At 35.7% G+C, this 12,682-nt stretch overlaps 1 protein-coding gene across 1 annotated transcript in view; it reads left to right on the top strand.

The window, feature by feature from the left end:
* The window catches only part of arr (low-density lipoprotein receptor-related protein 6), a 144,859-nt gene that overhangs the window by 44,662 nt on the left and 87,515 nt on the right, over positions 1-12,682 (top strand). Inside the window, exon 8 of the mRNA XM_089089617.1 lies at positions 10,574-10,747. Coding sequence (XP_088945743.1) covers positions 10,574-10,747 — 174 coding nt within the window. The remainder of the gene's footprint in view (positions 1-10,573; positions 10,748-12,682) is intronic.

Genomic DNA, 12,682 nt, shown 5'->3' with positions numbered 1-12,682 from the left:
TACAGTACTATATCTATTAACTGGTATAACATATTTTTGACGGCAAAACTAGACCCCGGCGCCACGCCGATGAGGGAAGACCGGCGGCGGCGGGGCAAAAAACAGCACGCCGCGCCGCCGGTAAGACGCCGGCGTCGCGCCGCCGGTAAGATGTCGGCGACGAGCCGCCGGCGCGATTAATGTTGACCTCAAACATTAATGTTTTCATCAGTCTTTCTCAAATGACATGCTTAAATTTACAACAGATTCGAGCCTATTCATGAGTTCAAAAATTCACAAGTCGCTGGCTGGAAACTGGTCTTCTTCGTTATTCATGAAGAGAAGTAGAAATTTGGTAGAAACGAAATGGCTCTGGCGTTTCAGAACCCTTTCATAATACGATTAGTTGAAGCATCTATTGGGTATGTTTTATTGACATAAATAATTATCAAAATTAGTAGTTTTTTTCATCAAGCATTACTGCATATAAAAACTTCAAATACCATATTACAAAATTCGTCAGTAAAAACTTTGAATATAACTTTGAACTTAGAAGCTTAATTTTTTCATAATGCCCTTTGTCTATATCTGTTTTGTCACCTTTAAAACAGTTGAAATAGGCAAATTTGATATTGATTGTTTTTTTTGCTCTTTTGGATTCCTAAGAACCCTTCTTGTATTAAAAAATGGTTTAATTACAATAAAAAAAAAAAAATGCATTTTAAAGTTTTTTTTTGGCTTCTTTATAGAATATATGTCATGGAGACTAAGGTTAAACAGCTGCTTTTCTATCGCTTTTGGCTGCTCCTTTGGATATCATTCATTTTTTCTTTTGGGGATTCATTCCAAATTATACACTGGTAAATACCTAATATCAGTCAAATTATAAACTGTATGTAAAAGAAGTAAATTTATCAAATTGAAAAATACATGATGAACACTTCACATGAGAACACTTCAATTACGATGACACAAAAAACACTTAATAGTTTATTCGCTACGAAGAAAAATGAAGTGCCAGCTATTTTCTTATGTAGAAAATGAAAAGCTCATCCGTTTTAAGTGTAATTAAATGAAATAATATGCAGACTGAAGTAGTTCCAGGAAGATGTTGAAATGTTCATCTCAGTTCGTCACTTTTAATCCAAGCAAAATGTTAGGACACTTAGTATCAGTTATTGAGTTTAAGCTTTGATTTCCAAATGCTCACAAGAATTACCAAATTTAAGAAAGTCGCAACAATAAGTCACCTGTGATCAAAAGAGTTAGACTCCTCTTTGATCCCCACCCAGGCTCAATGCTTCTGCTATGGTCATTTCCATGGAAATCTCCAAAGAGTTTCTTTTTAAAATAGCTTTCAAGCGTAGTTAGGGGAATTTAGCCTTTTTTGCTTTTCTTCAAAGCTTTGAAAAAAGTGTTATAATATTCCAAATGTTAAATTTGTGTATATTTTTGGTAATCATTTGTGGGGTGATCGAATTTTCTAAACCACTGTAGATACGTAAGAACGTTGCAACATCTAGTACCCTGAGGTCACATGACTGTCAAAGACTCCTCCTTGAACCTCCCAAATTGAAAGCTTTTATTATGACCTGGCCTTTTAATGTAACTTGCGCACTGGACCAAGGGCGCCATTGTTACTCGAGCGCAACGTTAGGTGGGGGTGTTGATATCGCTTTTGTCACACCAATTCGTTTTATTATGAATCTGCCTGGTACTTATGAATGAATGTTTTCAAAGTAAACCCGTTTCATCAATAGGAAAAAAAAACGGATTGGACGCATATGTCCGTTTGCCTTTGGACGATAAAACCAAGCAAATGCTGTGTCAAGTATAACTCACGAAAGTCTTGTTAATTTTTTCAACTTTTCAACTTTTTGGCATCCCTGCTTTCAATAAAAAAAATAAAGGTACTATCACTTAAATATAATAACTACCTATGCCCCCCTTCTGGATACCATCTTGATAGGATACCGTCTCTGCTTTAAATAAAAATAAATAATTAACTTATTGGCATCCCTGGTTTCCAAAAAAATCGAGGTATTATCATTAAAATATGATAGCTCAATACCCCCCCCCTCTGGATACTACTTTGATAGGATGCCGTCTCTGCTTTAAATAAAAAAAAAATGAACTTTTTGGGATCCTTGCTTTCAATAAATAAAATTTCGAGCTATTTTCATTTAAATATAATACCTCCATACCCTCCCCCCTCTGGATACCACCTTGATAGGATACCGTCTCAGCTTTTATTAGAAAAATAATTTACTGAATAATTAACAAGGTCACTATATGGTTCAAACAAACACGCAAAATAACGTTAAATAGCTTATTGTTCCTTGAAAAAAAATTGAGGGCATGAGCAAAGGGGTACACAGACAACAACGAAAATATCGAAATTATTCAGATATACCTCAAATTATTGGAAAACTGAGTGATAGATTTGCCATGGCATTCCATAAGCTCCAAAGAATCAAATTAAAAGGGAGCACACACAAAAGCCAAATAAGGCCAGTAGCATACGAAAAATCACGAAATACCCAAGACAATGAACAAGTCCCAGTCGAGGGCCCTGGGTCTATCAAAATATTTCAATGATTTACAAGGGAGTTTGAGATCATTTTTTTCTGTCTCCACTTTAAAGAAAAAAATAATTATCTTTTTGGCATCCCTGCTTTAAATAAAAAAAAAAAATGAAGTATTATCATTTAAAAATGATAGCCCCCTATCCCCCTCCCCTATAGGAAATAATTTACAATTTATTTATGAATCATATTTTTGGGGTAACTTCCGGTTCAATCTTTAATTCCCCAACCTTGTACATAGCTTAGTCTATAGCTAAATTTTGTCTCAACCGTAGGCTTTTTTTTTGGGGGGGGGGGGGGTAAAAATTTTCCAGAAAGAAGATTGTACTTTCTATCGGGTGTTCAATAATTGAGTAATAAACATTAAGAAAATCTTATCTAAAAACAGCAAAAAAAAAATCTGCAAACTTACAACTCAGCTGTAGAAACAATCTGTCGGCTGTCAATTTCAAAATCCAACAAAAGGCTGAAGCTGTATAGTAGTGAATGCATTCTATCATTCTATTCAACTTGAAAATGAAATTCTTGACTACGAATGATGTAAGAAATAGCGATTGGGATACTGCATTCGAAATGATTTAAACTCATTTCAAAAAGACGATACTTTTTTTTGTCAACATATGAAGAACTGTGTATATTGTAATATTTACAAAAGCATATTGCATCTATCTGGTTTTTATGCAAAGTAACAAAAGAGAGGAAAATTAATGAACAGGAGAGCAGTGAAGAATTATGGTATACAAAGTAATATTTGGCAGGGAAAGTCACTGATGATAAATCACTAGGGGTGGCACCGTGATTGCGTGATTTTCGGGGATTCGGGGAACCGAATTTTTTTTTTGGGGTGACGCAGTTTTTTGGGGAAAGACCCGAAATTTCAGGGATAGTGCAAGCTCTGCTTGATTTCTAATCAGAAAAATCGAAATACTAAACCACACGAGAAGGAAAAGCTCCGACTTTGCGGTTGACGCAATAAAGAATTGCCGTAAAAATAATTTAAAGTCGACCGAACACCGCCACCTCTGCCGGCGGTGGCGCGCCTGCGGCGCGCTGGCGACGTTACGACACTTCGTGCGGCGTTCAACCGGGCCTCTCTCTTCGGCGGCGTTCGGTCGATCCGCCGGCGAGGCGCCGGGGTCTAGGCAAAACCTGTGCAGTTAATATTGAAAAACAACTATGAACTTCGTTATTAATTTTCTGAAAAAAAATTGTGGATAATATTTCCGAGATGCACGGGGAATAATATCACCAGTTTGCGGACATTGAAGTTTAGATGCATTCAAAATGAGAATAAAAATGCTAATTTTGATTATTAAGAAACTCATCCCCAGAGTACTGAACAGCACGCAAGTGACATTTAGATTCACGCTTTGTTTTCTGTGAAAAATTTGGCCACTTGAGGGTCTCACCGGCAACACATAATCTTAACGAAAACTTGGCTTTGTTTCGACAAAGCCATTATCAAAATGAACTTTTTTTTTTTACAGTTTTTCTCTTTTGAACCTTTTTTTCGCAATGAAGATAAAAATGAGCAGTGTAAAAAAAGAAATTGTATTTACTATTATTGTTAACTGGAACGCAGCATTCGATTTCAGTAAGTTTACTTGATTTTCAAAAAACTTCAATGAATATAGTCGGTATTACCAGATTTGAGACCTGGTTTACTAAGTGGAATTTATTTCTGATTTATTTAGTAAAGTTTTATTATGAGTGGCAACCTTGGGTATATGAATTTTGCCTTCTGATGAATTATGCCTATTTTACTCTCTTATTTCTGTATTCTAGTTGATAATAGAGATGCTTAATCAGTTTTATTAATTAAATACATTTTTGTTACCAAGAGCTGTTTTTGTATTGCGTAATGCTTTAGCAAAGGGAGCGTGTTTGAAATCTGCTTAATGTTATGTTCTCCCTGGCAACGGTCTCGAAATATTTTCCAATGCCGGTGAACATTTATTATTTTCTTTTTATAATGGCTGAAGAAGATTTTGTAAGAGGCAGCACAATGGGTCGTGTCCATGGGCGCCCATAAGGAGGTTCAAAGGGGGACACCAGCCCCCCCCCTGGCTAAATGGCGGTGTCATATATTTGTATTAATCTGAAAAAAAAAAATGTCCACAGAATAAGTTTTCAAAGAAAAGTAGAGCTTTATTAAGCCAAAAAAGAGCAGAAATAAAGTAAAATAATCTTTCAAGCGTAAAACTACTACAAATCACTGTGAACAATTAAATGAAACTCAAAACGAACAGAAATTATAATAAATAACCGAGTCAAACTCAAAACGAGCAAAAATTAACATGAGAAGGACTGACAACCCCCATGCCTTCTCAAGACCAGAGCATATTTTGGGCTTTACTGAAAAAAAAAAAATGACCGTGGATTGTCAGTTTAATTTACCTATAATGATATTTATTCCTTAAAATAAAAAATGGGTAAAAAAAAGTGAGTAAAGAAGTTTTTATTTATTTAAGTAAAAAAAAGCGAAAACATTTAAACATATTTTCCTTTTCAGTAAAGCGCAAATTATGTTCTGGTCTTGAGAAGACATGGGGGTTATCAGCCCTACTAATGATAACTTTGCTCGTTTCGTGTTTGACTCGGCTATTTATTCTAATTTCTGTTCATTCTGAGTTTCATTTATTTATTGATAGTGATTTGTGGCAGTTTTACGCTTGGATGATTACTTGACTTCATTTCTGCCTATTTTTCGCTTAATATGGAAAAAGTTTTTTTTAGATGAATGTCTGTTCGTTTTTTATTGACAAAGTCATCTTCATGAAAAAAAATAATATTTTATATCTTTTCGTTTTTTTATATAATAATACATATTTCTGCATAATTGTTGGCTTTTGACAAGCCCAATATCCCAAACGATATATCAGCTGGACCGTTCTACTATGCTAAACAAAATAGTTGTCTCAAAATTTTGACTCAAAATTTGTCTCAAAATAAATCGGCTTGAGAGACGGGTTGATTGCCCTCCAATCTCTTTACTCTTAGAAAGGACCCTAGAACTTTTAATTTTGAATCGAATTAGCTTCTTTAAATGTTTCAACGATATTTCTAGCTATTATAGAGTGGTGCTGCCTATGATATTGCTTGTATGCCTTTTTGAAAACCGGCATGTATAAAGTTTTTTGTTTAATTTGAACGCCCCCTAAACACTTCCTTGATGTTTCACCTTAATACTCTAAGCGTCATTACTTACAGTAGCTGTAGTTGTAGTACTAAAAGTATACACATAGTACCTTCTGGCTAGTTTAAAATCCCCCACAACTTACTCATAAAGATATAACTTGATAATATAAATTGTTCCTGAGATATTGCTTTGTCACCTTTTTGAATGTTCACATGCTCATAGTTTGTTTTGATTTATTTCATTGTTCACCTAAATATTTCTTATATTTTATTACTGAAGACATTGCTATATTCTCTTTGCACTATTGCCTGCAAAAGGGCTATCTCAAACTTTCGCTCAAATGTGTTTGGGGAAAACAGGATATCAAGAACAGGGGAGGGGCTATTTTCTCTCCATCATGCTTGATTCTTAAAATGGAACAAGAACTATACATTTCCAATCAAATGATTCTCCACTAAAGTTCACAAGACCCCCTCTTCATAAAAACCTTACATCCCCCAGGGACAGAGCTTAAAATCTTTGTCCCAATACTTTGGGGGGTTGTATCAACCCCAAAGGCCGTGTTATGAGATATTTGGACTATTTTTGAACAAATGGCTATTTTATAATTTATCTCGGATGCATTGGGGGAAAATATGATGTGGGGGGGGGGGGGGTTATAGCTGCCCTCCGATAAATTGACTCCTTAAAAATGACTCTTCAACTTCGGATTTCTAATCCAATGAGCCCCCTCCGAAGTTTATACGACCACTGTTTCCATAAAGGCCTTAAATGCCCTCGGGGTATACCTTACAACCCTTGCCCTGAGGACTGTGAGGGGGTCCTCATCCTCAAATACATAATTTCTGGCTACGCCAAACAAAATATCTATCTCGAAATTTTGACTGGAAGTGTTTGCAAAAATGATGGGCGTGGGAGGGGTGGCTGCCCCTTCAATCACTTTTGACTATTAAAGAAGGCACTAGCCCTTTCAATTACCAACCGGATTGAGCCCTTTTCGAAGTTTCTACGACTACAAATGTCCATCTTAAAATTTCTGTCAGATGTGTTTCTGGAAAATACGACTTGTGTGTGTGCGTGCGGGGGGGGGGGGGGATTTGCCTTCTGATCACTTTGACTCTTAAAAAGAGCACTATAACTTCTGATTACCAATCCAATGAGCCCTCTTTGAAGTTTATACGACCCCCATTTCTATAAAAAAAAAAAACTTATATGCCCCCAGGGCGTAACTTACAACCCTGGACCTGAGGGCTATGTGCAGGGGGATTATCCTCAAAGACATAATTTCTGGACCTTTCAACTGCACTGAACAAAATGGCTATCTCAAAAATTAGGATTGAAAGTGTTTGGTGAAATGATTGGTCTATGGGGGGGGGTGACCTCCAATCGCTTTTGACTGTTAAAAGGCCAGTAGAACTTCTGAATACCAATCAAATGAGTCCCCTCTGAAGTTTGTACGACCACCCTTTATATAAAAAACCTTATATCCCCACAGGGCATAACTTACAATCCTTGCTCTGAGGGTTGCGGGGGGGGGGGGTGACATTCTCAAAGTCATAATTTCCGGACCTTAAAACTACGCTGAACAAAATGGTTATCTCAAAATTTTGATTGGAGGTGTCTGGGGAAGTGATTGACGTGGGGGAGGGGGAGCTGGTTGCCCTCCATGAGCTCTTTTGAAGTTCCTATGACATTTCTTTCTATAAGAAATGCCCTTGTCTAAAAAAATATATTGTTCCCACATTGCTCTTTACTTTGTCTTTACTTGTCTATGATATTTTGTCTTGAGATTTCAATTATACAGCACTGGAAGTGCCGATTAGACCAGGTAAGCCCCCCCCCCTAAAATTCCGTCTATGGGTGCCCATGGTCGTGTCGTGTGTACCAGAGTTACGGTGACAGAACTGGAAGAACGAGCATTACGTACAGATTTGGAGGTCCAAGAGTCTGAAAACAGTCGCTTTCACGGAAGACAGAGTGGGCAATTCCTTGGATTTTTATGAGTTTATAGAAATAAAACATCAAGATGATTTGGAGAATGTACGATGTTTTTCATATTTAAACATGTTAATTGAAATGAGCTTCCGGTTAATCTATCGCTTAAAAGACAAAAAATATGATTAGGCATAGTATTTAAAGAAAAAGAGAACTCGAGAAAAAAAAAACGAAAAAAAAAAAAAAAAAATAAAAACGAAGTCTTTCATCCTAGTCTAATTTAAGTATTAAGATGATGTCTGGTGAACAGCTTGCCACACCTTAGAGGTAAATAGTACAGAATTTCCTTCCAAATTGTACCGCAAACATTCTTTGTGGTACAATTATAGCATTCGACGTCAGTTTCTGTTTCACAGGCAAAAATACTAGAATAAACTGAAAAGCAATATACATTTATTTCTTCACTCATATTTTTCTCTGTCAGAAACCATTTTTGAGCACTGTTTCTCGTATGATGAATAGTTTGAATTTGGCGGAGAGTTCTTTTTATATCGCGTTTGCACTCGACAAAAATCTTTTCTTTTACTTGAATCTCTAAGAGGTAACTGGAAGAGTTCAAATAGATAAAGCTTGACCTTGTGAATACAGCCCAAATGTACCAAAATATACCGAACATTTTGGATTGTACCGTAAAACGTCCAATTATACTGCATTATACTGTCAAAATTGTGCCAAAAACGGTATAATTGTACTGCTTTAGCGACGCTGGTCCTGAACCTGAGCTTATGAGCTGCGCTAAGCGCAGTGAGCGTCTTCGGAAGTACGCCAGAATTGTAAAAGATAAGTCAATTTTGTTTGTCTTTTCTGGCAGAAACTTTCATGAATTATACCCGAAGAAATATTTTCTTAGCCTCGATCTTGTATTGATCGCTAAATTAATAAAAGAATTCTTGAAAAACAAAATTGGAGAGCCCTGTGATATTTTGAAGTGTTGTTGTGAAATATTTGTCAGCATGACGTAGCCGCTCAAATGCTTGTATAACTAATTGTCGGTCATAATAGTAAACGAAGTACCATTGACAGAAAAAAGATGAGAGTTGTCACGTATCACATATTGAATCCAAGATTTTATGATGAAAAAATAAAAAAAAAAAAACTGCTCGCCATCACAAATAGCATGCTTAACTTAAAGCTTTGCATGAGATTAAAAAACAAATTAATGTCGCCTTCTTTCTGGTTCTAAACAAATCTTTTGAAGGATCTTTTAAACGCGTGTGTGATAAATGACCGGTGCTTTTGTTTTTGCATTTTATTTTGTTTAGAGAATGAGAAGTAAATTTAGATGTCAAGGTAGTAGGCTTGTGAAGTTGAACAGTATGTTAAGAATCTGCGAAGACCAATTTAAATTTTGGATACTTAGTCACTTGCTTCCTTGATGATGGCTGAAGAAAAATGGGATGTACCAGCGATCGACAACTGTTGAAAGTTTTTTCCTGAATGTCCTCCGTTAGGCTAGTTCTGTCGTTTAGTGCTCATATAAGTTTGTGTGTTGTTATTTGTATTATTTTTTCGTTTTTCTAATTCATTTGTTCTCAAGCTGTGGTACGCATACCCCTTAGGGGTACGCAAAAATGTTTAGGGGGTGCACGGCAGAACAAAAAAAATAAAATAAAACAAGCCTTTAACTCAAGCACTGGCAATTTTATTTATTTTTTATCTATGGTTTACTTAGTACCGGTAACTGAGAAGGGGTACGTAATACGTTTTTTGGGTAAAAAGGGGTACAGTGTCTAAATGAGTTTGAGAAGCACTGTTCTAGCTCATATGTTATGTTTTTGTACATCATAATGAACAGAAAAGCTATACATACATACTGTGTAGTCAGGACAAGATCTTGTCCGCTTTTCATTGAATAAAAAGGATCCGCGTAGCCTAAATGTTTAGTAAATTTGCTGACAAAAGTTATTTTTAACACTATAATATGTATAATATGTATGTATAGTTTTATATGTATATAATTTGTATGTACTACAATATGTATAGTTTATAGTGTAAATTGATCTTAAGTTGTTTTTTTTAATATTTTTTTTTTTTTAGATTAACTTAATCATTTGAAGTCCCAAGGGCATCAAAATAAACAAATTTTTACCCCTAGAACCATCTTGGGTCTATCCATACCTGAAAACTGGAATTTTTCTTCTGATTATTTCCAAATTCGGAAGTTATTGAGGCTGTATCACATTTTGTCAGGGTTGAGACGTGACCCTTGACGATAAATAAGCGAATCTAATTCATTAAATTAGACAGCGCTTTTCATCCGTAAAAATTCAAACATTAGCAATTTGATGATCCCCAAAAACAACCACACCTTCAAAGGAAAGCACACCTTAGGTTGTTTGGTGCCTTGGGACACGAGAACATAGGGCTGGGGCGTGGGGGTAAAATTAAAATACCCCCAAAACACATTTTTCAAAATCTTTAGGAGGGTATTTAGAGGAAGGGGGGACCCCGCCCCAAGGCCGTACCCAGAGGGGGTTAAGGAGTTTGAACCCCCCCCCCCCCTCTGAAATGTTTATCTGACTCTTAAAAACGTAACAAGAATGGATATAAACAAATTTTGTATGCGTTTTTAAGTTTTTTTTGTTAACCCCCTCCCTGATTTTTTCAGTAAAACCCCCTCCGAAAAAAAAATCCTGGGTACGGCCTTGCCCCTCCTCATTAGTACATCTGTTGGCGTCGTTTGTTTCTAGTTCGTTTTTTTGCTAATTTTTCAGCCACGTTTATTTTTCTTACATTTTGCGCCTGCTTTTAACAAAAATTGTGTAAGTTCCCTTAGTTAAAGATATATATTGTTTTGTAAGTGTTCATTTAACCAATTCAAAAAAATTGGATTTCATTGTTCTTGTACTTAAACAGTTATTTTCACAATTTGTAGGTCAGAGGAATACACAGAGCAGCCCTTGACGGAAATAGTCAAGAGGATGTGATTCGAACAGAAATCCACCATCCAGATGGCATTGCTGTTGACTGGGTTGCAAAAAACATATACTGGACTGACACTGGGACCGACAGAATTGAGGTTGCCAGACTTAATGGGACTTCCCGGAAGGTATGCTTGCGTCTTGTATTGATAATTTCAAAAGAAAGATGAAAACAAAACACCTAATACATCAATTGAACTAATATCTTTATTTAATGCTTCTTATTGGAAGACAAATAACATTAAAAATGACAAGCGAACACAAGGGCGAAACACTGTCACTGACAAGGCTTCAGCGATGCCTGTAGTAAAGAGCCATAAATCTTCAGTGTATTTTTTTTTACAGTGCCATTCAGTACTGAAGAGGTGGTCGCAGAATATTTAAAGAGGGCTCCTTATATTGGAAATCAAAAGCTCTAGTGCCTTTTTAAGAATCAATAATGATGGTGACCAGCACACCTTCCTTGCATTTTGTTTTTGCCGCACTGCAGCCCTTAACCTCCAAAGACATTCGATCAAGATTTTGAGATTGTTATTTTGTTTAGAATGGTCGAAATGTCCGTCAAATGTGCCTCTAGGGATAACATGACCAGCAGAGGCCTTGACGCAAAGGCTATAAATAATGCAAATTGGCACTTGTTTTTACATATGTTTTATAATGGGAAAGAGAGGAGGGGGGCTTGTTCGATGTCGGGCGTGTGATTCGCTCGAAAGTTTCATGGATCATTCTCTTGGCCCAAAGGACTAAATATTTGTTTTGAGGGTAGAGGGGTAAGGAAGACTGGAAATGGGTGAAAACTTTTTTTTTTCCATGATCAATTTGAAACTTGGAACCGTAAGTCCTTGGACAAAGAGGAGTCTCATGTACAAAAAAAAATCTGTGGCACAGTCCCTCCCCCCTCTCCCAAAAAAGGGGATAAGAAAATCTTTTCTGATCGGATCGAAACTTAGGCTATATACATAAGTCCTGGGCTATGAGGGCCCCATTATAGAAGGTAAAATAGAAAAAAATGGTTCCCCTCAAACCGGGCCACTTTTCTTTCAAAGATGGTCATATGAACTTTGAAGAGGGGTCATTTAAGATAGCCATTTTGTTCAAGATAATCTAAAGGTCCAATAAATACGCCTCCAGAAATGGAATGACCCCCATAACCAATGGGGCAAGGGCCGTTTTTGGTACAAATTGCTAATTGCTTGCACATTAGTTTTACAATGGAAAAGGAGGGCTTGTTTGATATTGGGTGTTTAATTGGCTCGTAGTTCTCAGAGGTTGATCTCCAGGTAAAAAGGATCGAATATTTTATAATGGTAGGGGTCCTGGAAATAGGCCAAAAAACTTTTTGTCCCTGATGTTTTGGAAGCTTACAGCCTTAGGCTTGTAAGCCGATAAGAACTTAATGTACCAAAAAATCCATGTTCTCATTCCGTGCTCTATAATGAGGTGAATAGGCTCCAAAACTTTTTCCCTATTGGCTCAAAACTTGTGCTATATATATATATATATATATATATATATATATATATATATATATATATATATATATATATATATATATATATATATATATATATATATATATATATATATATATATATATATATATATATATATATATATATATATATATATATATATATATATATATATATATATATATATATATATATATATATATATATATATATATATCATCATATATCATCATCATCATCACTGTTTATATATATATATATATATATATATATATATATATATATATATATATATATATATATATATATATATATATATATATATATATATATATATATATATATATATATATATATATATATAGATATAGATACACCTCCCTCCCATTGCCTGCTGCCACTCTCCCCTCTTCCCCGTGGCCACAGTAGAGATATCTAGACAGTACGATCATCCTAAAAATCATCTAGAGTCTCGGAGCGTATAAAAGGTCCTCCCATTTCCTTTGTTTAAGCGATCCATTGTAAATTCCTCAGTTCCTCGATCAACTTTGAAAAATGGTGCGAACCTGTATTATTTATGATTGCAAAAGC

The sequence above is a fragment of the Artemia sp. Qi Xiang Cuo genome, chromosome 5 (assembly GCF_049724085.1).
Source record: "Artemia sp. Qi Xiang Cuo chromosome 5, ASM4972408v1, whole genome shotgun sequence".
Lineage (NCBI taxonomy): Eukaryota > Metazoa > Arthropoda > Branchiopoda > Anostraca > Artemiidae > Artemia > Artemia sp. Qi Xiang Cuo.
This window is presented reverse-complemented; position numbering and strand designations above follow the sequence as displayed.